This window comes from Schistocerca nitens, chromosome 11 (assembly GCF_023898315.1).
Source record: "Schistocerca nitens isolate TAMUIC-IGC-003100 chromosome 11, iqSchNite1.1, whole genome shotgun sequence".
Lineage (NCBI taxonomy): Eukaryota > Metazoa > Arthropoda > Insecta > Orthoptera > Acrididae > Schistocerca > Schistocerca nitens.
The window spans coordinates 101,869,749-101,897,462 of record NC_064624.1 but is presented as its reverse complement, the minus strand read 5'-3'; the positions used below and the strand labels follow the sequence as shown (position 1 = coordinate 101,897,462).

General features: G+C 40.3%; 1 protein-coding gene and 1 long non-coding RNA gene across 8 annotated transcripts; both read right to left on the bottom strand.

The window, feature by feature from the left end:
• Positions 1-1,192: 1,192 nt before the first annotated feature.
• Positions 1,193-4,933, bottom strand: LOC126213172 (uncharacterized). 2 transcript variants are annotated; one of them, XR_007541096.1, is made up of 2 exons: positions 4,679-4,933; positions 1,193-4,605 (listed from the first exon to the last, which is right to left on the bottom strand). It is a non-coding gene; the product is annotated as an uncharacterized LOC126213172 (long non-coding RNA). The 2 variants fall into 2 exon arrangements; XR_007541095.1 differs by having other exon boundaries at positions 1,193-4,512.
• A 5,657-nt stretch (positions 4,934-10,590) lies between these two features.
• Positions 10,591-21,876, bottom strand: LOC126213169 (uncharacterized). 6 transcript variants are annotated; one of them, XM_049940800.1, is made up of 8 exons: positions 21,745-21,876; positions 19,061-19,154; positions 16,736-16,887; positions 16,486-16,632; positions 14,743-16,365; positions 13,618-14,706; positions 13,387-13,512; positions 10,591-13,290 (listed from the first exon to the last, which is right to left on the bottom strand). In XM_049940800.1, exons 5-6 carry the CDS (start codon positions 15,796-15,798, stop codon positions 14,464-14,466), a joined length of 1,299 nt encoding a protein of 432 aa, XP_049796757.1. In that variant the 5' UTR covers positions 15,799-16,365; positions 16,486-16,632; positions 16,736-16,887; positions 19,061-19,154; positions 21,745-21,876; the 3' UTR covers positions 10,591-13,290; positions 13,387-13,512; positions 13,618-14,463. The 6 variants fall into 5 exon arrangements, with proteins under 6 accessions (XP_049796757.1, XP_049796758.1, XP_049796760.1 ...); XM_049940801.1 differs by having other exon boundaries at positions 13,618-14,688; XM_049940803.1 differs by having other exon boundaries at positions 13,618-15,759; positions 16,245-16,365.
• Between the last annotated feature and the right edge of the window lie 5,838 nt (positions 21,877-27,714).

Genomic DNA, 27,714 nt, shown 5'->3' with positions numbered 1-27,714 from the left:
AGCAAGTAATACGTCAGTATCTTTAATTTTAACATAATTCTTGACTCCCATAATTACCTGCTTATATGTGTGCTTGTACTACAGGTTATTGGTAAAGCAAATACTAATTGGATAGGTCTTCACAATTTTAATACTTAGCAGAAGTTCTGAAAAAAAAGTAAATTGTTTTATTAGTGTGTCACCTCTATGGTGAATTAAGAGGTACTGACTGGTTTCTTTGAACATTTAATAGAAGCCTTCTTTTTACCTGCTATTGATTAAGAGCCATTCCAAGTTCTGTACAGAACAATCTTTCGCATTTTTCATGACGTTTGTTATTCTGTACACTAATATTTCTTCTTCTAAATGGTAAATAATGCATTCAGACATTGTTGGTATTAAAGGTAATTCATGAAATAAATTATATTTAAACCAGAAAATTAAAGGTTCCACATGGCATATGAAAAGTAACTGACTACACCCATGTATGTACAGATTCCAAATTGTCTGTGAATTTGAGTTACAAACTTTTTTAAATAGAAATATGAAGAGCACAATACTTTGGGTCTACAATAACTTAAATGTAAAATACTTTAGTTTCCTATGGGAAACTTTGTTCTTTACAAGACTTGTGCAACTGCTTTCACTCTTAATGGCAAACTAAATGGTTTATGTTAAAGTTAACTAGCAAAAAGTGTAACCATTGTTACATATTTTCTGTGAAGTAAGATTGCTTAATGTTAATTCCTTCCTTTGGCATCATAACTTGATAATTTCAGTTCCGTATGGGACATATGAACTAACAAAATGAAATGCTTTTATTACTATGACCAAACAAAATCTTTTTAACATGTAGTACACAGTTCAAATCAGCAAAAAGTGTAACCGTGTAATTAAGGTAAATGTTCATGAAAATTAGGCATGTAACATGAATACTGAAATTTCCTAGATTTCCAAGTGTAACTGTAATCACTGTATTCTGTACTTTGTAGTGCTAGAAAGATAATTACATATGATTATTTGCATTCTCCCCGCCCCCCCCTCAACACAGGAAAATATAACAGAAAGACCTCCTAGCAAAATAAAGACAAAATTCACAATATTAGGTTTTGCCTGACTCAGGCCCCCTTATTATAGAATGGTTCTAAAGTAATAAGAATGCTTATGATCAATTGGAACATTGTGTTCATTCTAGGAAGTATTAAAACAAAAATTAACAGAGTAACAATTTTATTGCTCTTATGTTGCAGAGTATCCACAAACATTACTTTTTGAAACATAGGACCACTGCATACTCCATTAGATCACACCCATCCTATGATTAAACTGTTTTCTTAAAGTGATAAATTCAAGTTGATGTAGTTATTGAGGTAAATATTTTCTCACACTGAAAGCCATTTGTCAAATAAGTCCCAGTACATAATTTTTTCATTAATTTCACACAAATCACCTGTTTTTAAAGCAAGTGCATATTTTGTAACACCAAACATCTTAAAATAAGCTTATATAATAAACAATTATAATTTTGTTACAATATCTACACAGGATGTAGAGAGTTAATTTTACTTCAATGTGATTCATCCTTTCAAGTTCATCATTGCACAACCACAAATCTATGTACAAAATAGTTTTAAGAAATCTGTAAAAATGTCACACCCATCTGCATGGAATGTCCCATTACATAATCTTTTCCAATTTGAGCACTATACATGATTAAACGATATGAGTTTATTTAACTTCTGCCTTATACTTGATTTGTTGTTTAAAATTTTCTCACCAAGACATTTTTTTCCATATGTTTTTAAGCATATGCTGGAGTACAGGGATGCAATCTTACAAACAAGTTGAGTCTGATGTAATACTCAATCCCAGTTTTATAATGGTAATCATGACCAAGAGCAGCAGATAGCTAATCTACAATTTTATTTTTAACACAATGCAAAATCTTGGCCTGAATATACTTCTGTCGCATATCCCCAGCAATCACAAACATCTGAAACAGTTTCTCTGAATATTCTACAACAGGGTACACGCAGTCACTTGTTTCAACCAGTTTTCCCCAGTTAACAAAATTCTACAAATGCATTTTTATTGGCCATATTGGCAAAAGCATAGAGAGCATCACATTCTAAGGCAGATTTAACTACTGGTGGCTTCTGTATGTGAAGACAGTCTTTGTATGTGATCTGCCTTGACAGGTGCAATGACACATACCCTGCAATATAATAGAATATTTTTTGCTTGTAAAATGAGAACTTAATCTTATCATCAAGAAGTGCACACCACTTCTCTACTTCATTTTCTGCAGCACTTTCATCACTTTCTTGCATGAAAATCATAAACAGGTGGCAAACAACACACATTAAAATTTGAGCAATTCCCATTCAGTGCAGTGACACTGTTACCTAAGACCAACTTTCTCATGGCACATTTGAACTGGTATGCATTTGGATTGTTGTTCCAATCACCTCTGGACAGAATGCAGGAAAAAAAAGCCCTTTGTGGTCTTGTGACAGTTTATATGTTAGCAAATACTTCAGAGGAGATTCAACACGAAGCATACTTGCCAGAGCTATGTGCCTGACTGATTGCATATTGAAAATTATCCCAAAAGCAAAAGTATTTCTTGCATGGAGCAGCAATGGAACACCAATGATTTTTAAGCTTTTGATATAATTTTCAGTATCTCTGAAAATACCAAGCCAATAAGATTTGCTGTCAAGTCTCAGGGGACTCTTATACCCTTTACCTAATGGATTTCTGGAGTTCAGAATATCAAAAATCCTGTCAATATAATAAAAAAATTCTACTGTTGCTTCACTTCCTTTAAGATTTGGATCACCAACCCTCCTCAAAAACTCTATACTATCTGCCACGCTAGAACTCATAGTCTGTGCAGCTAATGAAACATTCATTTTTCTATTTACATAACTTACATGTTGTCCTGATAGTTTGTTGGCAAATGTCATACCTTCTTGTTGTACCTTGTTCAATTGCTCAATGAAATGCCATCTAATAATGGCAGTTGGAGACTCAATAGCAGATACTTCTGCTAGAGCATTTCTGGCTAACTTAATCATATGACATGTCCAAGATACAATAAACATTGTATTTTTCCACAGGATGAGGAATGTGGCTTTTAAAATCACCGTTGTAAAAGTTTAAAGTACAGCCATGTGAATGTAAAGTGCTTACATTTACCTTGCAGCCATCACATGTAACACCAAACCCTAATGCCAGAACAATGCAGCCTCTCTAAAGCAGATTTTATCAGTGTGGCCTGATTATTTGCCTGTGCACCATTGATAAAGAAATATGCAATCGGGCATTTAAATTTGCCATTAATAGAGACAAGCATGAAAACCAGAGCCTCAGATGCCTCTATTACTTCTTTTGACTGAGGCACTTCCCCACCAAAGTCTAAAAAATCTGTGTATAGCTTAGTTCCTTGGTCCCAAACTACTTGCTTCCTAATTGCCATACTGTCTACAATTAGACGTGAATCACTGAACTGGTCCCTTACAATTGGGTTCAAATCAATGGACTTAAAAACACTTGCCACCCATTTGGAAATCAATGATTTATGGGGCAGAGGCATTAATTTTTGCAGGTATTCATATGCTGCTGGTGAATAAAAGTACACAGCCATAGCAAACATTTTTCACATTAGTTGTGTATCTATTACCCTTTGACGAGAGAGAATTGTTCACTAAATTGCACACTGATTCCACTTGTGTTCCTTTCTGATGATGGAGGAAGTTATGTAACTTCTCAGGATGATGGCCCTTCTCCTTCAATGAACTTATGATGTCATCCATGGAAAACACTATCTTCTCTCTTCTTCGAAGATTTTCACGGACGCACTTCAGTTTACGTTTTAATTCGTGCACAATGTCTGAGAAAAAATTGCAAGTTTCGGTCACCTTGTCTTCCATTTCTACTTTCGACTGTATACCACAATCAATTACTGAAGAACCAACTGCACTCTGAAATAAAGAAATAATTTTGTTATATATGAATGAAATAACTCAAGGCTTGATGAAAAAATAATATAAGAAAGCTTTGGGGGTGTGAAAACATCATAATAACGTTTTCGACACAATTCGCAGCTTCTGCATTGGATAAATGGGACATGCTTTCCACGGAAGAATTCTCATTGACAACATTCTCCACGAAATCAGTAGCTTCTGCAGGGGGCAAATCGAGCACGGATTCCGTGACAGAACGCTAAAAACAAAAATATGGACCTAGATTACAACATTGCTTAGACCTATGTAGCCCATTTGTGTCCGTACGAAATAAATTCACAAAAGTAAAAAGCAGACACATAGCAAGGAAATTAATTAGCTACCTCAAATGGAGAAGCATCGTTGTCACTCAAAACTCAAAATCCTAACAACATGTCGTCGTGGCTGTTTATTTGGTGGCATCAAATATGTCGGAAAGTCAAAAACTGATGGTACTGCTTCGGGTTTGAGACGTTTCTTCCACGTTCCAGGGCTCAGTACATAATCATCTTGTCGGAAATGGATTCTGCAAAGAAAACTGCAAGATGTAGGATTAAAACCTTTCCGCTTCACGGAAGTAATCCACTTCTTTAGCAGCTCTGGGTGCTTTAGAGGAAACCTGTTCAAAACCATCGAATTAGCAAACGCACTAAGTCTGTTTTTTTATCGTATTGTATCGGTAGTCCTATTACCTGTGAAATGGTAAGTCACTTTCCTTATTCCATCGCTTTGTACAGTTGAAATCGGAACAAGAAATCACCATTTTGATATTCCTTATACACCGTACAGACCGAGAAAAACTTCTTGTCAAATTCGAATATGGCGGACAATACAGACGACAGTAATCAGCTGGTTGAGCCATCTATCGGTAGGTCCGGTAGTTGAGCATCCCTCATTTCGCTACCTTTAGACGCGGGAAGCCTAACAGACACATCATTGTGGTCCAAAACCACTCGGAAGTGACGTCAAAATGACGTATAAGCAAACGCGCTGCACGCTTGTCGAGTATCGAGATCCGTGGTAGAGTCGAGTTACGTGAAAGTTTCCGGACCACACTGGAGTGTATGTTAAAACGTCGGTGCGTGTCTGCTGGATCGTCATGAAACGAGTGTGATCCGCTGATATGTGACCGTAATGTGAAAGAAAGGTGGCTGTTATCGCACGTACACTGTAGCGGAGAAATGGAAATGTATTTATAAATTACGTAGAAGTAAATAAATCGTACGGATTCTCAGCTTATCGGATTTTACCTGTTTCTTGACCATGCTGTGATTGATCTGCTTATTCTGTCGAGGACCAAATAGGTAGCATAAAATGTTATACACCTAAATAATAAATGCAGTCCGTTACACATTCCATAAACCATCATGTATAACCGTTGAGAGAAGCTAAACATTGCCATTGCTTACGAGAAATAGCATTTGTTGTTGAGTACGCAGCTCATACTGGGGGAAAAAACAAACTGTTAAGAATAGTGTCGTGATAAGGCTATAAATTTTCGTTTAATGGGATACGTAAGATTCCAGTGCAGTTATAATGAAATATTGGTTTACCAACAGCTGTTACTTGCGTTAAAATTTCTAAATTATGCCTCATGGGAAGTTAATGCCTTTTGTCGTCTTCTCAGTTAATTGTGAAAACAATTTTTCAGAAGAAGCAGGCTTTGTTATACATTTAAGGGGTAGTTGTTTGGCTATACATAGGACAGCTAATCTTTTATATGAATAATAGTTTCTATGATCATACAAATGAATTTTGATCATGCAAAAGCGGCCTTAAAGGATCATGAAAGAAACCTCCAAGGGCAACATAAAATTCTTTAAAAACTACTTCCTGTGTTCATTATCACACAGTTAAATTAGTAAGAATACTTGTGTGTTGTGCCATGCAGTGTCACACAAAAACTATATATGATTTAAGAAGAATGGGTAAATAACTTGACTGCATAAGAAACAAGGCAGTTTGCTATGGGGTGCATAGCTCACTCAGCAAGAAAGAAGAGTAAATGACAGGCTGTGTTAGGCCAACAAAGAGTGTTGTCTTAAACCTTTCACATTATTTCCACTTTCCTGGCAATTTAACTATGCACAATTCATAGCTGAATGAAATATTTCATTTTGTATATGAATCCAGGTCATGTGGACTTTCTTCTCATGTGGCTGTGACTTCAGTTTTGGAAAATTTTACTAAAAATTTACAAACAGAACGCTATGAAGCTTTCCATAAAGCATTCTTGTAACCATTCTTACTGTGAGAGCATATAAAAATTAGTTCTGCACCCCTCCAGTATCACAGTACATTTACATTTTGCACCACATAATGCAGAGTAACTGTAGATTTGATTCAGATGTTCAAATACTGAGAGATGTAAGGTATTTATTGTGCTACACAGTTTTGATTAAGAAATTGTCTCCAGAAAACACTTGTTTTACTAATGCATCTGGTATCCTGTAAATAATGATAAGATAATCTGATACACTATGACAAGACGACCAAATTTAAAGAGACTACAGTAACAGCTATGTTACATTAACTGTGATTAGGAAGACAGGCTACTGTTTGCCTTACAGATAACACTGAAAGAAAATCATTTCTGCTGCCATCTGTAAATTAAGTAGCAGTCTGACTTCCTATTGAGATAAAGCCATGTGTTATTTAAACTTGTTGATGCTGATACATACAGGTTTTGAATTTTGAAAATTCCAGTAACACTTCAAATTAAAGTAAATGAGACATTAGTAACAAATGCATGTAGTGTTGCAAACTTCTTAAATAGGTGCAGTACTTTGTATCTGTTACTGACAGCTTCAAGTTATCAGGTTCAGTTAACAGTGCAATTGAACATCTGAGACCACTCCCTACAAATAACTTCAGTAAAATGGAAATGACACTCACTTCTCCCTAAGTAGCAGCATCCATCATAAAATCCTTAAAGTATTCTAGTGAAGTTTTTCAAAGTGTATTCATGTGAGTTGAGTTGCACCTCAAATTATTTGTGTAATCAATCTCTTATCAGTGGAACATTTCCAGGCTGGCTAAAATATGCCTAAGTTAAGCCTCTGTACAAGAAGAGCGTTAAAGAGATACTATCAAATTATTGATCATTTTCACTTTTGCTGGCGTCTTCAAAAATATTTGAAAAGGTTGTGTCTAAGCATCTTCTTAAGCATCCGACTGCAAACAATATATCATCCAAGTCACAGTTTGGGTTCCTTATGCTTACTGATATAGAGAAGGGTATTTGCACATACAGTGGGAATAATTCATAAGAAAACAAGTTAGAGGCTACTGGCATTCTCTGTGACCTGTCAAAAGCCCTTGACTATGAATCACAGCTTTCTCTCAAGAGAATTAGAATATTGTGATGTCACTGGCAGTGCTGCAAAATGGTTAGAGTCTGACCTAACTAAAAGGAAACAAGGGTGTCACTGCAAATACATGCAGAGTAAGCAAATAGTCTTCGTCTGATTGGGAAGTAATTACATGTGGTGCTCCTCAAGGTTCCATCTTGAATCTGTTGTTTATTCCTGTCTACAGTAATGACCTCATCTGTTAAATTGCCAGATGCTAAGTTTGTTTTGTTGGCACATGAGAAAAAAAACTTGCTTACTTCATTTGCTTTCATATTTTGAGGTACCTCGTCAAACCGAGCAAAAGTTTTTAGACTGCAGAAGCATGTAATAAGACTCAATTGTGTTGTAAATTCCATATAATCATGTACAAATCTGAGCAAGGAAGTGGTTATTCTAACCAATGCTTCAGTATATTTATCCCTTAAATTGGTTGCAAATAACATGTTTATTTCCAGACAATAGCTCAGCACATAGTAAAATACTAGGAACAATAAGACCTAAAATTGCTTACCTTGGTCCAAAGAGGAGTCCAGTTTACGGGAACACACATTTTCAATAAATTGCCAGCTACCATTAAAAAGTTTGTTTCAGAAACAGCACAGTTTAAACAGAGTTTGAAAGATTTTTAGGCAGGCAGCTCCTCCCTCTATAAATGAATATCTTAACAGGGACTGTTAGACCAGCTTGAGTAAAAATGTCTTAGGTTTGGTTTTACAACAGTTAAGATTAGGTGTTGTGTGTATGATAAATTTGTTAAAAGTGCATAACTGTTTCATTCTGAGTGTATTAATTCTGTAAACGTTGGCAGTCCCAGTTTATCTGTTATGTATTCACATATCTTTAAAGTATCCTGACATGTGATCAGGGAAGTGTTATATTCAGATGGTCTTTGTTTTTTATGTTGTACTTTGACATATTCCATATCCAAGAAACCCATCTCATTTTTGGGTCTATAGAATGAGAACTGAATCTAATGTAGTAAAATACATCTGAGGATGTTAAACATGGCTTCAGTTATCAGCATAGATGTGTAGCCGTTTCAGTTGCTAAGATGAGTACTTAAAGATACCAGTGATATTTATTATGGGTTTATTATGTTGATCATACCTGTGTACACCCAATTCAATTGATAATCAACTCGTATGGCTATAATTTATATGTAAAATATTGTCAGGATAGAACAATTGTCATATCCAATCGCTCAATGAACACTACTTTTATGTCAGGTCTTTCGTTCCACTGTTGAATCTTCGAATTGTGTGTAATGAACTGGCAAGAGCTACAGACAGTGCCATGATATATAGCCAAGCATTTTAAATGCATGTTGAATCAGAGCTTGAAGATGATACTCATTAGTTAAAAAACCTTTGTTGAATTTGTATACCGTTACTTTAATATTTCCATTCCCCTCAAAACATTGGTAATACAAATCACAGTAAGGATTGTACACTAAATTAATTCCTCTGCAACAGGAACAACACCCCTTTAAACATACATCTGCAAGTCGTGGTTTCACCTTCTACAATACTTCACTCCCGGTCTCACTCCCTTCCCAAGGACTGCACACTTTTCATGTCTTTACACATACTGTTACATCAGTGTGCAAATTTTAGTCTTTGTATTTTATCCTTGCTACCTTCAGAATTTCCTAGTGTATAGTCCAGCCAACAGTGTCAAGAGCTTTCTCTATATCCTCTTGTAAGATTTTTCATAGGACCAATACTGCCTCATGTGTTGCTACTTTTTCCCAGATACCAAAGTAATGTTTCCTGAGGTCAGTTGGCACCTACCAGTTTGTCCACTATTCTTTACTTAATTTGTGTCAAACTGCAACCATGACTTGCCACACTGATAGTTCTGTAATATTTCCAACTTTCAGTGCCTGGTTTTCTTGGAATAGGAATTATTACTTCCTTCTGAAACTTGAAGGTTTTCACTTGTCTCTTATCTTGCATACCACATGAAATAGTTCGACTTGGCTGTCTGTCTGAAGGATCTCCACAAATGTGAGGGAATGTCTACTCCAGGTGCCTTGTTTGGGTGCAGGTCTTTCATCACCATGTGAAATTATTTTCTTAGTCTATCTCCCACCTAGTCTTCATCTGTCTCTTATAATATTTTACTCTAATTTCTCTTGTTATAGTAAACAGTTTAAGTAAGAGCCCGTATTTACTCTTTTGATGAATTTTATACACAATCTAATGTACCTTACGTTAAAGGTAATTTAAACAATCCCCATTCTTCCTGCTACAACAAAAATATTCAGAAAGAATATGTACAATCTGAATGCCTTGACACAGTGTATTTTTTGGAAAGTGGTCCATACATGAAGGTAGTTACCAGTCCTTTGTGTATTTAATAAAGTTTTTTCTGCTCTGTTCATATAACACTAAGGTTTTTGGTTAGTCTATCTCTACAATAGGATGCAGCTGGCTGAAATATCCAGAAAGGATATGGAAATAACTTAATCCAACAAAAGTGACTGCTTATGGCAACCTTTACACTTTTGGGGAACCCTGCCTCCTTTTCACGAGTTTGTAAATGACTTTTTTCTTAATCTTCCTTAATGTGGCACAAATCAACTCTTCCATCACAACAGTTACCAGCAACAACAGAGTGAAACTGAAATAAGGTTGTGATACATAAGGAATATCAGTCACACGTTACCTATGTGGATTGCTAGTGTTTGTAACAGAAGCCTCTTTAAGAAATTTAATAAATCTAAAAGGAAAACTTAGCAGCAGAGTGCAAATCACACGACATTCAAGGCAAAGGTTTCTTAGTTGCATGTGAAACATACCTTGAAGAATATACTTTGCTCCTGCTGATCTAAACCACTTAAAGGGTTCAAAGTTGTACTGAAGTATCACCATTATGTAGTACTACTACTGAATGCAGCCTGTTTTGTCGGCTTTGGTGAATAATAGTCAGTAAAAACCTTACTAATTTATATGAAGCTGGTATCTGTACAGATACCATTGGTGATCTTGCAGCTCTCTAAGAATGAAATTATACTGAAATCCAGACCTTTAGCTGCTTACAGGTGTTGATAATTAGGTATATTCTGCACACAATTGCTGATCTGTTATTGCCACATTTCCCATGAAACGATAATATCTTACACACACACACACACACACACACACACACACACACACACACACACACACACACACACCTCAGGTCACCAAGCTACAGAATTATTATACAGAAACAAAAAATATAAATATCAATCTATTTTATTGGGCATTTACAAATTATTACACCTTACTACAATCAACGTTAAAAATATTACATGAACATAAATCCATCTGCCACACAGCAAAAAATAAGCTTAAATGGATCATTCAAAATTTAACTTGACACAGAATAGCCTTAAAAATTGAAATTGTATCAAGTGTCATCAGTGAAGAACTAAACATTTTTAAGTGTTGACACATGAACTGCAATCCACCATAATGGGTTACAAATACTCAGTTTAAGAATATAAAACATTTCTCCAACCACAGTTTTACTTCACTTGGCTCATACTGGAAGGAAATCCTAGGTTTACCACCTGACAGTGGATCAATACTGTGGCTATGGCAATCTCTTCCACAATCACCAACTGAGGAACTGTTTATAGTTTGTACAGAAAATTTGAAAACTGTTTTTCATATCAATCAGGACACTCATTTCTAAAGCACCTCCTTTAACTGTCTCAAAGATAGCTGAAACGCTATCTCTCTGCTTCTCCAGCAAATCAGCACACACACATCCTAACAATAGCTTGTAAAGGAAATACAAATTCAGGTGCACGATGGAATGACATCATACAGCCAATAATTTGGCTCTAGATACATTTATTGATAATTTCACTAGGACACACATACCAGGTCTAATGAATACTACATTTTACCCCACTGAAAAAAATTATATTCACACATATTGGACCTTGTAATGTACAAATAAAGCATTGTTTGACGAGACTAGATTGCAGAATCATGCTGACGAGTGGCACAAGGAATAAAGCAATCACATGATTTATTACAAACATGGTATAGGTGCCAATGGAGGAGTGAAACCATCACTTTTTTCTGTCAGAGCTGTTAGCAAAGAGATCTTTTGAAGAAGTGCAGGGATAGTTGTTATATGCAACATACAAAACAACAACACATGATATGCCTTTATTTTTTTTATAGCTGTAAAGAGTAATGTGGATTATTTGGTTTTCTTTTTCATTCAAGTTGAAAATGCGAGATCCATTCATGAAACACTAGCCATTTTCAAGGATTGGAATCCCACCTACTGGGTTACTGATTTCTTATAATCTGAGACAAACACAACTGATCAAGCATATCCGCAGACAAAAGTTTACTTGTGCCTTTTCAGTCAAACAGGTTTGAGGAAGATGGCTGAATAAATACCAAATGACATGAAGAGATTTCTGGGCATGTGGCAAGAAATTTCAGAATCACCAACAGAGAATTTACAGATCATACAGAAGAGATAGTGAGGCTTCTCAGAGAAACAAATATGCATCACCGTACGTTTAACAGCAGTGGCTATTGATACATGAAAAGTGAGTGGAAGCTTATGAGGACAATGGCAATTTTGATACCATTGACATTACAAGTGGAGTTGACGCCATGAACAAGATTGTAAACATTTTTTTTCCTAAAATGGAACAAAGATGGGACCTTCAATGGGGCTACTAGGGATATAAGAAATCAATTTCTTCCAAGCCTAATTAGAAAGTACTGTCTGCAGAATTCTGCCATCAAATCATAACAGACATGTTCCACTGTTTTTTCATTTTTTTTAAAAAAAGCAAGTTTGTGAAACATGTCATGCAGTGATATGCACCAGGGAAAGTTGAATTAACTGCAAGATTAGTGAATGAATGTGAACTTGGACAATGTTTTGTATGGAGAGTACAATGTTCAAAGACTAATTATGTTGTAAGCTTTGCTCTACCAAACTGCGCATGTGAAGATTTTGAGATATATAAATACCCATGCAAGCATTTCTGTGCAATCTTTATTTTCTATCCAGAGTGGGGTTTTGATAAAATACCAGAAAGCTGCAGGAATAGCCCATTAATCTGTCTTCACAAGATGTACAGGTTTGGTTTCAGAAGTGTGTCCGCAGTAATTTCACATGAAGACAGTAGCAATGAGGACACAGTTGAGGAAACACATATAGAGCGTCACACTGATACCGTAACCATTTCTTTGCAGCAATTTGAAGTGAAGGTGTTGTTCAAATAGGTTTATAATCTCACATACAACTGTATCAACAGTGAAACATTATGAAAAGTACTTGAATCACTCAGCAACTGTGTGCCAGATTTGCAGTTAGCAAACCCTGAAATTTGTGGTCTCCCCACAGCTGTGCCATCAAATTCCCAACAATAATATTAAGTAAGATGCCATTACTTTTACAGGGCCTGGCATAAAGACCCCTCTCATTGTAATGTTCATATATTTGTGTAATTAACTACTAAGGAATAGATCACATGGAGGTCATAGCATTCCATTTGAAGGATCAAACAATAAGAGCTACCTAAAAAATACAAATAAGGGAGATCTTTATGCCAAGTTCTGTAAGCAAACTTTGTCACACATTTGAATTTTTAAGTAGCAGTAGTGAAAAATATTTCTCTGTGGAAAGTTAATAAGGTAGTTATATTGACCGTGATTTGTATTTCCTTTACCCAAGCAACAATGTCTACTTCTCATTACAAGAAATTCTTGGATTGTTGAGAAACTGTTCAAAAATTACAATCAAGTTGCAAACATTTATGTGCCACAACAAATGGCAATTTGATACACACGTGAAATACTATATGGATTGTTTTCGTTCAGGAATACTATCAATCTTCCAAGATATCCTTGGAATATAACAGTCTTGATGCAATCTGGTGTGAATTTTCCCATGGACTGAAGGCCAGAAATCCATCATAACTGAACCTAACAAATAAATTAACAACAAGTAATTGAGTTATGCAACATGAAGACAACTGATACACATGTTTTCAAAGCACAATTCCAAAATTTAGTACTCACTTCTTTTGGTGCCCAATGACATTGCTCACCAGCTGCAATGCCCAGAACTACTTTACAACTGAATTTAATAAACATTACTGGTATTCCAGTAACAGTAATTGCTTCTGTGTGGTATCTGCAGTAGCTCTGCAAAGTTATTAAGAACATTAGAACCAAGGTGGTAGATATCCAATATGTAGGTAACTGATACACATTAAGCTTCCAAAGCAAATAAAAAAAGTCAATACTTACTTCATTTGGTCCCAATGACATTGCTGACCAGATACCATATCAAGGAAACACCATACTCTTCTGTCAGAGTGATACTGGGCAATCTCATGTTCATTAACAGGGCAGTCTATCTTTTTCTCTGTTTCATGTGAATCACTAGACATGTACTGAAGCAAGTGAGAGCAAGTGCATTCTTACTTGGAAAAAGAAATGCAAAATCTTTCCTCCATCAGTCATACGACATCTCAATGCCACTAAGATATATCTTATTTATTTTTTCCACCTTTTCAATTCTCAACATTGCCCCATATTTGAATTAAACTAATTTAAAGTTAAAATCTTTTACTTCATATTTTAAAAAGTTTGCAAGTTCTACACTACCATCTAGTTTAATTCCTCAGAAAAATCTTTTCTCTGATGAACAACAAAAAATCCAGGATGGAATGTAACAATATTATGAAAAGGATAGTTGTTGCTGCTTACCAAATGGTGAAGATGCTGAGTCACAGAAAGGCACAACAAAAAGACTGTCGGACTTATCTTTCGGGCAACAAGGGCCTTTTCAAAAGCGCGCGCGCACACTCGCTCACTCACAAACACACACACAAATGTAGCAACTATCCTTTTTATAATATTTTATCTACTGCTACTTCGAAATTCAAATGTGCAACAAAGTTTAAAAGCAGAGACCAACATAAAGACCTCATAGCATTCCATCTCGAGGATCAGAAATGACGGAGCTTATTTGTATTTTACATAGACAAAGAGCTATCTAAAATTCAAATAAACCGTCATTTCTTACCCTTCAAATGGGAAGTTATAATGTGTTTAAGACAGATCTTGTAAGGCTTTTGGCATCGTTCTTCGCTATTGTTTGGAAGTTGATGGCACTGCCAATGGGAGACCACCAACTTCAGGATTTGATAATTGCAAATCTTGCACACAGTTGCTCAGTGATTCAAGTACTTTTTGTAATGTTTCGCTGTTGCTGCAGTTGTATGTGAGATTATAAATCTGTTTACACAGCTCCCTTGCTTCAAACTGCTGCAAAGGAATATTCTGGGTTTGAACAACACCATCTGTATTTGCTGCCTCGACAGCCTCCTCAACCTCGACAGCCTCCTCAACCTCGACAGCCTCCTCAACCTCGACAGCCTCCTCAGCTGCTTCAACTGCCTCCTCAACAGCTTCGTCACTACTACTGCCTTCATTTGAAATTACTGAAGAGCCACTTCTAAAGCCCACCCCATACATTTCATCAAGACAGATTAATGGACTAGTCTTATAACTTTCTGGCATTTTATCAAAACCCCACTCTGGGTAAAAAATAAAGATTGCACAGAAATGCTTGCATGGGTATTTATATCTCCGAAAATCTTCACATGTGCAATCTGGTATATCAAAGTTTACAACATAATTACAGTTTTTGGACTTTGCACTCTCCACACAAAACGAACCATCCGATCTCCTACTCACTGATCTTGCAGTTAACTCAACTTTTGCTGATGCATATCGCTGCATGACATGTTTCGCAAACTTGTTTGTTTTTTTATGCAAAAACAGTGGAACATCTTTGTTATAAGCTTTGATGGCAGAATTCTGCAGACAGTACTTTCTAATTAGGTTTGGAAGAAACTGGTTTATTATAACCTTAGTAACCCCAGTTAAAGTCCTGTCTGAATTGTGTTTTAGGAAAAAATGTTTTACAATCTTGTTCATGGCTTCAACTCCATTTGTAGTGTCAATAGTTGCAAATCTGCCCTTGTCCTCATACGCTTTCACCCATCTTTCACATACCGTTAGCCATTGCTGTTGAAAGTATGGCCATGCACGCTCGTTTCTCCGAGAAACCTCATGCGTTCGCAACTCTGCTACGCGATCTCTAAATTCTCTCTCTGTTGGTGATTCTGAAATTTCTTGCCACATATCCAGAAATGTCTTCATGTCATTTGGTACACGTAGATTATCCTTTTTTTTCAACCATCTTCCCCATGCCTGTTTTCGATGGAAAAGGCACAAGTAAACTTTTGTCTGAGGGAATGCTTGCTCAATTGCATTTATCTCTGACTCCGAGAAATCAGTAACCCAATAGAGGGGATTCCAATCCTTGTTCCAGTCCTTGAAAATGTCTAGTGCTTCATGAATGGATCTTGCATTTTCAATCTGAATGAAAAAAAAAACCGACAACCAAATAGCCCACATTACTCTTCACAGCTATAAAAAATAAAGGAATATCATATGTTGTTGTTTTGTATGTTGCATCTAACAAACAACTACCCCCATACTTCTTCAAAAGATCTCTCTGCCAACTGCTCTGATAGCAAAAAAGTAATGGTTTCACTTCTCCATTGGCTCCCGTACAATGTCTATAATAAATCATGTGATTGCTCGAGTCTTTGTAACCTGATTCTGCAGTCTAGTCTCGTCAAACAATACTTTATTTGTACCATAAAGGGTCCGATAAATGTGACTGTAAATAGTTTTCTCTGTGGGGTAAAAGGTAGTATTCATTTGACCTGGTATGTGTGTCCCAGTGAAATTGATTTCAACAAATCTGTCTAGAGCCAACTTAATGACTTTGAGAGATGTCATGCCACTGAGTACTAAGTTTTTGATTTCCTTTACAAGTGAAGGATGCATGTACCCACTTGCTTCAACACTTTCAGTAGCATGTGTGTGTGCACTTGCTGGGGAAGCAGTCAAATAATAATGTAGATAGCTCTTAGGCGGGCATGGCAATGCCAAATCTTTCTGTAGACTTGCAAGAACCTGTAAGACAAAAATGTATCAATTATTTAATTAAGAGCATTAAAAACAACAGATTTTAAAGTATACCGTCAACTGATCATGTAAAATTTTCTCCAAGCAGAACCCAAACTGGATACTTACTTTTGCCTTGGTATCCCTGTGTTCAGTTGCTGAGTGCATACTGTAATCAGGATACACCCTTATACACTTCATATTTAAAGTTGCTGGGCAGTTGGATTTTCTAGTATCCATGATCCTCAGTCTCTTACGAGGAGTCACATGGTCTTCCTAAAGAGGGTAAAGAACTACTATAAAATTTATTTAATAAACTTTCCCTGTAACAAACTTGTTTTATGGAAAGTAAGTATATCTTAACACAGCATGATATTACCAAGTGCTCAGGTACACTAGACTCTTTACTTTTATAGTATTTTGGCCCCAAAACACAGTGCCTCGACCACACACTCTCCACTGCAAATGCACAACCAAAAAAGGGGATAGGGACATGTCCCTGCATTTGCTTGAAGAAATGCTTTGTTTTACCTGGAACAGTTAATATATTTCTCACAGACAAAAAAACATTGTTATTGTTAAATAATTCACATATGTTATTATTAATTAACTAAATACAATGTGAGAAAACATTTCATTCATTTGACAGGTATTGTCAAAGTTCTGAACTGATGGAAGCAGATTGTCTATCTACTTTACATAGTACTGGAGCAAAATTTTACAGGATGTCACACCTATTGTATCTAGCAAAGAAATGGAACTGTCTGCCATGTGCAATGAGGATACCATACTGATTTCGGGCAACTGAAGTGCTTTATTGTGGTTCCAATAAATGTGGAATTAATATTCTTTGTAAACAAAGGAGATGTGAAGAACACTTATGTAGAAAAATGTAATTACTATAAATGTGCAATTACAAAAAATAAACTTAACTCTGAAGACAATAAAGCTAAACATGCCTGTCAATAGGTGCAATGAGCTGACTACTGTTTTACATATCAACACCACAATTATCAAAAACCATAGAAACCATTTCAACATGAACACAGCAGTATAGATTCATTAAAATTATTTGTTAGTTGGCATCTGTCACTTGTTGCTAAAGTGTTAGCACACCAGCTGCTGCTGTATTATAGGCAACAAACAGAGCACGTCACTCAGCAAGTGCTGTTCAATTTAATTTTCATGTTAAAAAAAGTAGGTTTAGCTCAGTAGAGGCAGAGCACAGGTTGGGATTATGAAAGGATGGGAGACGTATACATGTAACTCTGTGCAGTGTTGGAAGTGGCCATTATGAAATAACATGAATATGACATGCTCTGCTGACAACTGGTTTTGGAGTGACCAATGGCATAACAGTGGCAGATACAACATTTTATAGCCCAGAATTTAAACTCATTTGATAACCTAACCATAACATGATGTGCAATATATTCTAGAAAGTGGCTGTCAGCATTCTACAGAAGAACTGTTAATCATACTTTGTTCACAACAATTAATACACTGACCACGGGCAGTCGCAGCAGAGCCTCACACCTAATGCTGTTGCCTGGCCTGGCTTGATGGTGAAACATCCAACACTAAGCATGTGGCAGGAAACTAGCTGAAGCTATTCTCTATAAGCAAACTCAAGGGAAAAAAAATTGTATTTCAGTGCTAAAAGCAAACTAATTTCTTACTTTCATTAATTATGGCACCTGAAACTGTCCTCTCACAAGCTGCATGGACTACCAAATTACCAACTGATGAGCAGTCCTGGTTTGTATTCAGTTACATGTTAAAGGTGACAAGCTGAGTTCAAATGAAATAATGATATGAAGAAGAAATACAAGGAATTAAAAAGTAAATACAATGTCGAAAATGACACAGCAGAGTGTTAGAAATAAAACTGCATCCAAACCTATTAACTGAATAAAAATAATGAAGTAATTTTGATAATATATTTGGTATAAAAAATATCAAAGAATCTGTCAAGACTCAAATCCACAACTTTATATGGATCAGGAATGTTTCTTATCCGTTGCACTATGCCACCACTCTACATTACACTAATTTAAGATTATTTGGTCCCAACGATCATGTGCTGCCTTCAACCAGATCAGCCTTTCACATTATGTTACAATGCTAAAGCTAGCTCTAGCACCATAAAGATATTGTAAGGATATGTAGTTATGCCTACTGTCTTAAAATGTTGTTTAAGGCCAATCTGGTTGAAGGCAGCAAATGATTGCATGGCGTTCAAACACATCAAGAAAGGAAGTCGGACAAGAAAATGGAAGTGGATTGATCAGCTGTTGTGGCAGTCAGGAAATGGCGAACAGAGACCTGACGCATTCAGCACTCTGATTGGAGGAAACCAGCTCCGACAGGAATTGTCAACCAACAAATAATTTTAATCAGCCTATTATCAAATGCAAGTGTGTAAACATTACTGAATGTATGGCTGTGAAAATGGATAAATGACAAACAAGTCAACAACACAGAGGAAAATAATTAATACAATTCTGCCTTGCATATCACAACAACTATTAACAATAACAAAAAGAGTCAATTCCATCAATTGTTAGTGCAGCTTAGAAAGAAATGTCCATTTACAGTATATATACTATCCCTAATTCCAGCAAACTAAGTTCTTCCTTCAAGTATACATATATGAACTAAAATGGTAAACCACAGAAAGTAATTAATGCAGCAGTTCACTTACTTTTCATAACATCTGAAGATGGCTCTTTAAAACGACTACTTCTCACGCAGTATGAAAACCCCACAGTTTTCAGCTGATCGAGAAGTGTTTCCACCTGAGAATAAAGTGACCAGTAGCATAAACTGAGGGTAACTACACTGAAGGTTAACTGGGAATCATGAATGAAGAGGGAAATTTTAGGCTTTACAAAATTCAGTTATTTAATGTACACAGCCTTTCATCACATCTGATGTTTTTGACAGCTAAAGTAAGTGTTATGTTATTAACCATGAATGAGTTAACAAAATTGGGAGTTCATTTGTTTGCTCTTTTGCTTTTATTCCATTGTTATTCACTGAACACAAATTATGTTACTGTTGACTTCAGTTAAAATTGTGACCATAAAATGTTCTTTCAGTTGTGATTATGATGATGAAAAATATTTTCCAAGTGCACATGAAGTTTAATGACCTAGTTTTGGGGTTAACTGATCAGTGCTTCAGTTAACCTCATTTCAAGCACGCCTTGCCTTATGACAACAAAAGCTTCATTAAGCATAATAATTATGCATATTCCAGGTTTTATATACTAAGAATAAGACAATCACCAATCAAAACTATCCAGTACAACTGATGAAAGTTGAAACTGGTTAATACATCCATGAAAAAGTTTTTGTAAAAATTACAAAAAGATTTCTCTCCTACAATTGAAAAATATCAGTTTTCAGCTGTCAAACTCTTAACAAAAGTGGAAGACCTCTGACTACATTACTTCAATACAACATCCATTAAGCTTAATCACAAAATCTGCAAGCATCTTGGCACATTAATTTGCAAAGGGATTGAAATCTGTGACACAAAGACCTGGGAAAGAGAGCATGATACAACGAATTGCTCACAGAATTCATGAAACTTCCATTATGTACATGACACACTCCCCTCAAAGACCACAACTTATGATTCTGCATAATCATCATATGAAAAAAAAAACAGCATAATTTTGCATACTCTGCCACATCATACAAGCCATAAGCTATGACTTCTTGTCTTGAAGTCTTACTTAAGTTATTGTATGATACAGGAAATTATCTAATGACAAATAGAGCAAAATCAATCACGATCTGGGCTGGTTAGCCAAAATTCCTCCTTATCACCAACAGAAATAATACAGCACTTTTAAGGCTTATTTGACTGATACACTCCAAACTTAAAAATAATTTGCCATCTATTTCTACTATTGGTATTCCTGACAAGTTTATAGATGCAGACCTCAACATTTCTCCGCCTCGAGAAGTCAACACTATCCAGCAGAAGAACTGAGATAATATCTCCAGAAGAAATTTTGCCTCATCCCAAGTCCTATGTTGTGAGAGGAAAAAATAAGAAAAATAAATAAATGACTTAATAACTCACTCCCATCAACATCATCTCCAGTAAAAGCCAGATCAATAGAAGAAATTAAAATAAAATCTAGCAGGGCAATAAGAAAAGAGTGTAGATGTGAAAGAACACCTGTAAGAGAAGTTTAACTTTGAGGGCTTCAAAGTGTCATAACGTTCTATAACTTATGAGGACCCATATTCACCAACGAGCATTTCTAAAGACTAAAACAGCTTACGTTACCATCAAAATTTCAGTATGGTGCTGAGAAAATTTTAGATCCTGACAGACTGTCTACCAATATAATCCAGCAATCCCAATAGAGTTCCATTATCCACACATACTTAAGCAGCCACCTAAGCAATGGTAATAATTGAAACATCGTAACATGTATTAATTAAGCGGACAGTTATTACTGAGCAATGGTATCCTGAACATAAAGCTCTCACTCAGCATCCATCAACAATACACCTTTGCTCAGAATTCAGTAGGGAGGCCAAACATGGTCATGTTGCAACATTTGCATAAAATGGCATTCATTACAGTGCTATTTATGAAAAAAGTTGTTTCATAGTTGATGTCACTGACCTTGCTGAAACTTTGGTGAGAAACTAAGGATCTTACAGTCATTTGAATTACACAGCTCCATATCCCTGCATAGACAGTTTTCTAGCTAATCTCTGAATTCAGTACCTCAATGAAATTCAGCTCAGTGCCAGCACAAAAAACAGAAGTAATGGATTTGTGCAATTATGCACAGGAGCTGATACTGCAATTAGAAAGAACTACGTAAAATTCCTGGGAAAATGAAGGCTACTTTTATGTGGAATGCAGAGCCCACGCTCTGGCAATGACATTAGCTGCAAATATACTGCTTTTTATTTTCCTTTTGCATGACTGTTCCCAGGCCCTGAGTCCCATTTTCATGTGTGTGTCTTCTAAATTATGCCATTTACTCGAGACGACGTTTGCGCTTGAGCTGCTGCAATGTTCAGTTTCTCTTACTGTAATACATAGATGACGAATTTTGAAACAAAGTTGCCATTAACTTCCTAAACAGCGATCATTAATTACAATATTCCACGTGTATATGTTACAGTAAAGGTAATGTAACAGTGCAGCACCTCACAACGAAAACAAAGAAAAAACTGCATAATACATAAAAAACTCACATAAAAATTGGAATCCGATAGCGGAAAGCGACATATAAAATTTATTAAAATGAAATCTTAACTGGCGGCAGAAAAAAAGTTATTTTCTAGAGTTCCTAATGTCTTTAAATGCGCATATTTTTGCCAGCCAATTCTAACATAAAATTATTATTACCTCCTCCAACGAATTACAATAGCCTGAAATCAGGCCATCCTCTGAAACTCTGAAATCTTTCAGAGCGTCACAAAAGATGTTTTCATACACCTGAGACATTTCACTCGATAGCGAAAACACAACCACTCAAGATACACGGTCAGTATGACAGAGAAGAACAAAGCAGACGCTTTTCCCGCTAACTAGATTCGACCACAGATCTCGATCAGTCGACAAGTGTGCAGCGCGTTTGTGTATACGTCATTTTGACGTCACTTCCGAGTGGTTTTGGACCACAATGATGTGTCTGTTAGGCTTCCCTTTAGACGCCTGTTGATCAGGAGCGTCAAAGTAATTCTGCTGTGGCAGAATTGCTTGCTGTAGAAACATCATTTTCAGAAGGCGAAATGTTTAGATCAAGTTGCGTCGATCGCGGTGTCACCAGCAATCCACTTTTTCTGTTTGTCTGTCCACTCGGTCATGCGTAAATAAATTCATAGAAAAAAGTGAACAGCGAGATGAATGAAGTGCACAGAAAACTAATATAGGTGAACTTGAAAGACATAATCCAACATTGCACACACGGAACTCAATGCCCCTATCACTACGCAGGATCTCATTGCTACCCTCCGCACAAAACGCAACACCGCTCCTGGTCATGATCGTGTCACCTTCGTGAAGCTCCTGTCTCTTTCCTCTCCGCCCTGGCCAGGTTCTACATTGTAGTCCTGTCCACCGGTTACTACCCTGACCTGTGGAAAACCTCCCGTATCCTCATGTTCCTTAAACCCGGCAAACCGCCGTCCGCCGTCTCCTCCTACCGTCCCATCAGCCTTACCTCGGTCTTCAGCAAGGTCCTGGAATCTATCCTCACCCGACGCATCCAACAGCATCTCCGCCAGCACCGCCTCCTTCCCGTTACCCAGTGTGGCTTTCGGCCGTCCTTCTCTTCCGACGACCTTCTCCTTCACCTCACTCATCTCCTTTCCGACCAGCTTAATTCCCGTCGCTCCGCAATCTTCCTTTCCCTGGACCTTGAACGTGCCTATGACCGCGTATGGCATTCCGGTCTCCTCTTCAAGCTCCAAACCTTCGCCCTTCCCATTAACTACGTCCGTCTGATCGGCTCCTTTCTCTCCCGCTGTCCTTCCTATGTCACCATCCATAACAGAGATTCCTACACCTTTTTCCCCTCCGCCGGTGTGCCCCAAGGCTCCGTCCTCTCCCCCCTTCTGTACCTTTTGTACACGGCGGACATGCCGCCGCCGTCACCCCCCGTCCACCTTCTCCAGTTTGCCGATGACACCGCCTTCCTTGCCCTTGCCCCCACCCTGCAGTGCTCCCAACACCTTCTCCAATCCCATCTTGACCAGTTCACCGCTTGGTGCAACCAGTGGTTGCTCAAGGTCAATCCCTCCAAAACCCAGGCGATCATTGTAGGCAAAACCACCCCTTCCTTCCGCCTCCTTGATTTCTACATCACCATCTATGGCCGTCCTATCGCCCTCACTTCCACCCTTAAGTACCTTGGCGTCACCCTCGACCATCGCCTCTCCTGGACTCCCCACCTCCGGACAATCCAAGCCAAGGCACGCTCCCAACTCAGTCTCCTCAAGCTCCTCTCCGGCCGTACGTGGGGTCTGGACCCCTCCACCATCCTCCACACCTATAAATACCTCATCCACCCTATCCTTTGTTATGCCCATCCGGCTTGGATCTCCGCCCCCCCTTCTTTTTATAAACCCCTCCAAATCCATGAACACCATGCTCTCCGCCTCGCTTATCGCATCCGTCTCCCCTCTCCTACGCGGATCCTGTACGATCTCATCCCCTTGCCCCACCTCCATCTTTTCCTTGAAAGGATACAGATCCTGTACACCTCCCGTAAACTCGATCCTCCTCACTCGCTCATCTCCCCGATCCTCTCTCACCCCCGTCCGCTGCCGCGCCTGTATTCCCACGTCCCACCTGGTCTCCATCTCTCCACCCTCCTTACCCTCTCCCAAGGTGGCTTCCGCCAGCTCCCCCTCCCTGATGTTGTCCTCCTCCCCTCCATCTACCCCTCCTATCAACTTTGACCCTGCCCCACCCCCCACTTCCGGTGTCTGGGCACCCTTCCTCCCTTCTCTTCCCTTCCCTTCTCTTTCCTTTTCCCCCGTCCCCTCCCTCCACCCGTCTTCCCCCGGGCTTCCCCTCCCCCTTCCTCCCTCCCCCCTATCTCACCTGCCCGTGGCATCTCTGCTCTCCACTCTCGCTCTCCCACTCCCCTTCCTCCTCCTCCTCTCTTGGCAGGTCCCCGGACTCGCACACGCATAGTGAACATTCGCGCGCCGGAGATCATCGCCATCAGTGTCTCGTGTGTGTGCTTCGTTTTGTGTTTCGCATTCTTTCGCAGTTATAACTTCACTGTTCAAATGTGCCGTCACCGTCCTCCGTGTTTTGTGCTCCGTGTCAACAAGTGTTAGTGTTTTTATCGTCCAGCGTGAACAGCTTCATGTTTATTGTTTTTTTGTATTCTCCATTTTTTGCCCGCCGTTTTTTATATTGTCTGTATCACCTCTATGTCATGTTATGGTTCCACTTAAGGCTGAAGAGCAGCGTAATATGCTGCTGACAGCCCGCCTGTATAGGTGATTAAAATTACAATAAAGAAAAAAAAAAAAAAAGACGTAATCCATCTCCGGCGGTACTCCGCAAGGTTACCGCCCTTTGATTGTGCCATTCCTGCACAAATCGAAGTGCTAGGTTTTTCAGGTGCCAGCCAGCCAGCCAGCCAACCAGCCAGCCGAGCAGCAGCAGCAGCAGCAGCGGTCCCGGTCCCGGTCCTGGTCCCGGCCAGCAGCAACGGACCAGCCGGCAGCAGCCAGTCAGTCCTCCTGCAGCAGCTGCAGCGGCGGCGGCGGTCCAGCCAGCCAGCCAGCCAGCCAGCCAGCCCAGGAGCAGCAGCAGCAGCAGCTCCGGCCCCGTCCGTGGCAGCAGCAGCAGCAGCTGCGGCATTCCTGCCACCCGTCGTCGCCGTCACCGTCGCCGTCAGTGCCAGCGCCAGCAGCGTGGGACTCTGGTCTTCGTCCATCTTCCTCTGTCTTCATCTTCCTCCGTCTTCATCTTCATCAGTCTTCGTCTTCATCTGTCCCCAGTTCTTGTCCTTTCTTTTTCGTCCTGTGCGTTTTTGTTTCTCCCTGTCATCATGTCAGCCCCCACCACCACTACCACCACAGCCATAGTTTATACTTCCCCCTCCGCCACCAACACCACCATAAAATGGTATACCCAGTCACACCCCCTTCTTTCCATCCCGCCTCTTCTCACTCTCCCTTCGCCCTCGCTCTTTGTCGCCCCCTTTCCAGCTTCTTCCTCCCGATCCTCTCCCTCTGATCCTTTCCCCCCAATCCCTCGGCCAGTCACTGCAGCTCCAACTAAGGTGGTGGCCCGTCGGGCCACTGCCCATGCCCAACTATCCCCATCGCCCTCGCCATCACTGCCACCACTGTCGCCGTCGCCTTCACTGTCACCATCTCCAGCACCGACTGCTGCGTCACCACCGGGACCTGCCCCTTCCCGTCACCTCCCTATAGCTCCCGTCCCTCATATCACCACCCACCCTTCTGCCGCCGTTAAATGCCCTAGTGGCACCTCCACTTCCTCCGCTCTCAAAAAGGCCCCGCCCAATCTTCCTTCGCTGCGGTCGCAGGTTCGAATCGTGCCTCGGGCATGGATGTGTGTGATGTCTTTGGGTTAGTTAGGTTTAAGTAGTTCTAAGTTCTAGGGGACTGATGACCATAGATGTTAAGTCCCATAGTGCTCAGAGCCATTTGAACCATTTGAACCAATCTTCCTTCCCCCCCCCCCCAGGATGCCATTGATGTCTCCCCACCAGGCCCTGTTCCCTCCTCCTCCGCCTCCTCCTCTTCCTCCTCCTCCTCCTCCCCCCCTCTTTATACAAATACCTCCTCTCCCGTCCCAATCCTTCCCTTCTCGAGACCCAGAATCTCTCCCTCCTCCTCCGCCAACACTTCCCTGGTCCCCCATCTCTCTCCTCACTCCCAGACGGGATTCCATTCTCATCTCCTCTCCCAGCCCAACCATCCATACTGACATCCTCTCCCACCTCCCCATCACCCGTTTTGGCCCCAACGCCTCCGTCACCCCTGCTCCTTCTCCGTCTCCTACCCACCAACCCCAACCCCCTCATCGCCCGCCGACCCTCACCGCCGTGATCACTCGGCTTAGCCCGACGATCACGGAGGAGGAGGTGTTGGTGGAGCTCAAGGCGCATCCCACAATGGAGGTGCGGGCCGTCCGCTGCATTTTCAACTCGGCCAGCCCCACCCGCCTTATGCGGGTTTTCTCCGAGGACGCCCCCTCCATTGACCATCTCCTGATGGAGGGTGCCCTCCTCTTCAACCAGCACTACAAGGTCGACCCCTCCCATTCCCCTCCTCAATCCCTGCGCTGCCAGAGGTGTCTGCGCTATAACACACACCCAACAGCCGAGTGCCGCGAGGCCCCCACCTGCCCGCATTGTAGGCAAGCACACTTCCTCCGGCAGTACCCTAACCTTCAATCCCCTCCCTCCTGCAATACCTGCAATCTCCCCCATCCCACCTACACCCAAAAGTGTAAAGCCTGACCCTCTCCGACCACTCCTGAAGTCACCGTCCCTGTCCGTCCTCTGGACGCCCCCACCCCTCCCAGAAATACCCTTCGCCCGCCCCCTTACCGCTGAGGACATCATCAGATTCCTCACCATCGTCCTTCAGAATGTTCATTCTTTTCAGCGCCCCCCCCCACTCTCCAACAGATATCCCTCGCCGCCCGTTCCATTTTCCAACTCAAAATGAACGCCACCTACTCCAACAACCAGGCCCATTTCACCTTCTCCCGTCTCGACACCCTTGTCTAAATCCCTGACATGGTGCGACAGCACCGTATCCTTTTCAACAATATCCGCTCCCTTCCCGCCAACAAGAACCTCTTTCTGCACACCCTTGCCACCCACCGTGTGGATGCCTTCCTCCTCAAAGAGACCTTTCTCCAATCCCACCACACCATCCACACTTCGCCCTACCTCCTCCACCGCTCCGATAATCCGCTCACGATTGCGCGTGGCGGAGTTGCCATTGGTCACCACCGCCAGATCCCTGTTCGGCTCCAACCTCTCCTTCCCGACCCCACCGAACAACTGATCCTTAGTCTCTTCTTCCATGGCCTTACCGTTACCTGCAACACCATCTATGTCCGCCCTAACGCCCCTATTCCCTTCGACTTCCTCTCCCACATTGACCGTACCTTCTCCTCCTACGTGATCGCCGCCGACCTCATCATCCATAGTCGTTCCGCTTCCCAGTTACGGCGGTGGCAGCGGTTCCTCTCCTCCCTTCAAGGTGACCTCATTTCCATCCCCCAGCACACCCGTCCCGAATCCAACTCCACTCCCGATGTTATCCTCTCCTCCCCCAACCTCCTTGGCCGCATAACGGTGGATGTCCTGGAGCCTATTGGTAGCGACCATCTCCCTGTCCTCCTCACTGTTTCAGACGGTCGTCGCCCCTGCCCAGACCCTCGAACTGACCTTCCCCCTGAGTACATCCATGAATATTCCGGTGCCAACTGGAATGCCTACCGGGATACCCTTTCCACCCAGGCCGATAGCCACCTCTTCACCTAGCATCACCCTGACGATGTAACCCATGCCACCTCCTTTCTCCAGCAGACCTTGTCTGAGGCCGTGGAGGCCCACGTCCCTACTGTCGCCATTCACCCTCACCGTCCTACCTTACCCCCACAGGCCGTCCTCCTCCGTGAATCCCGCCGTCTCTACCATGCCTTCCTCTGCACACGTGACCCAGACACACTACGACGTCACCGGCAACTCCAGCGACAGATTCGTAATTTGCTCGCGGCTAAGAAATGCCGGGACTGGCGACAGACATGCACCCGTTTAAATGCTACCCTGTCAACTCGTCCAAGTTCTGGTCAGCCTTCCGTTGC

What these genes read in the sequence shown, in the direction of transcription:
- LOC126213169 (XM_049940798.1), bottom strand. Translation starts at nt 15,798, where the DNA reads ATGTGGGCTATTTGGTTGTCGGTTTTTTTTTTCATTCAGATTGAAAAT.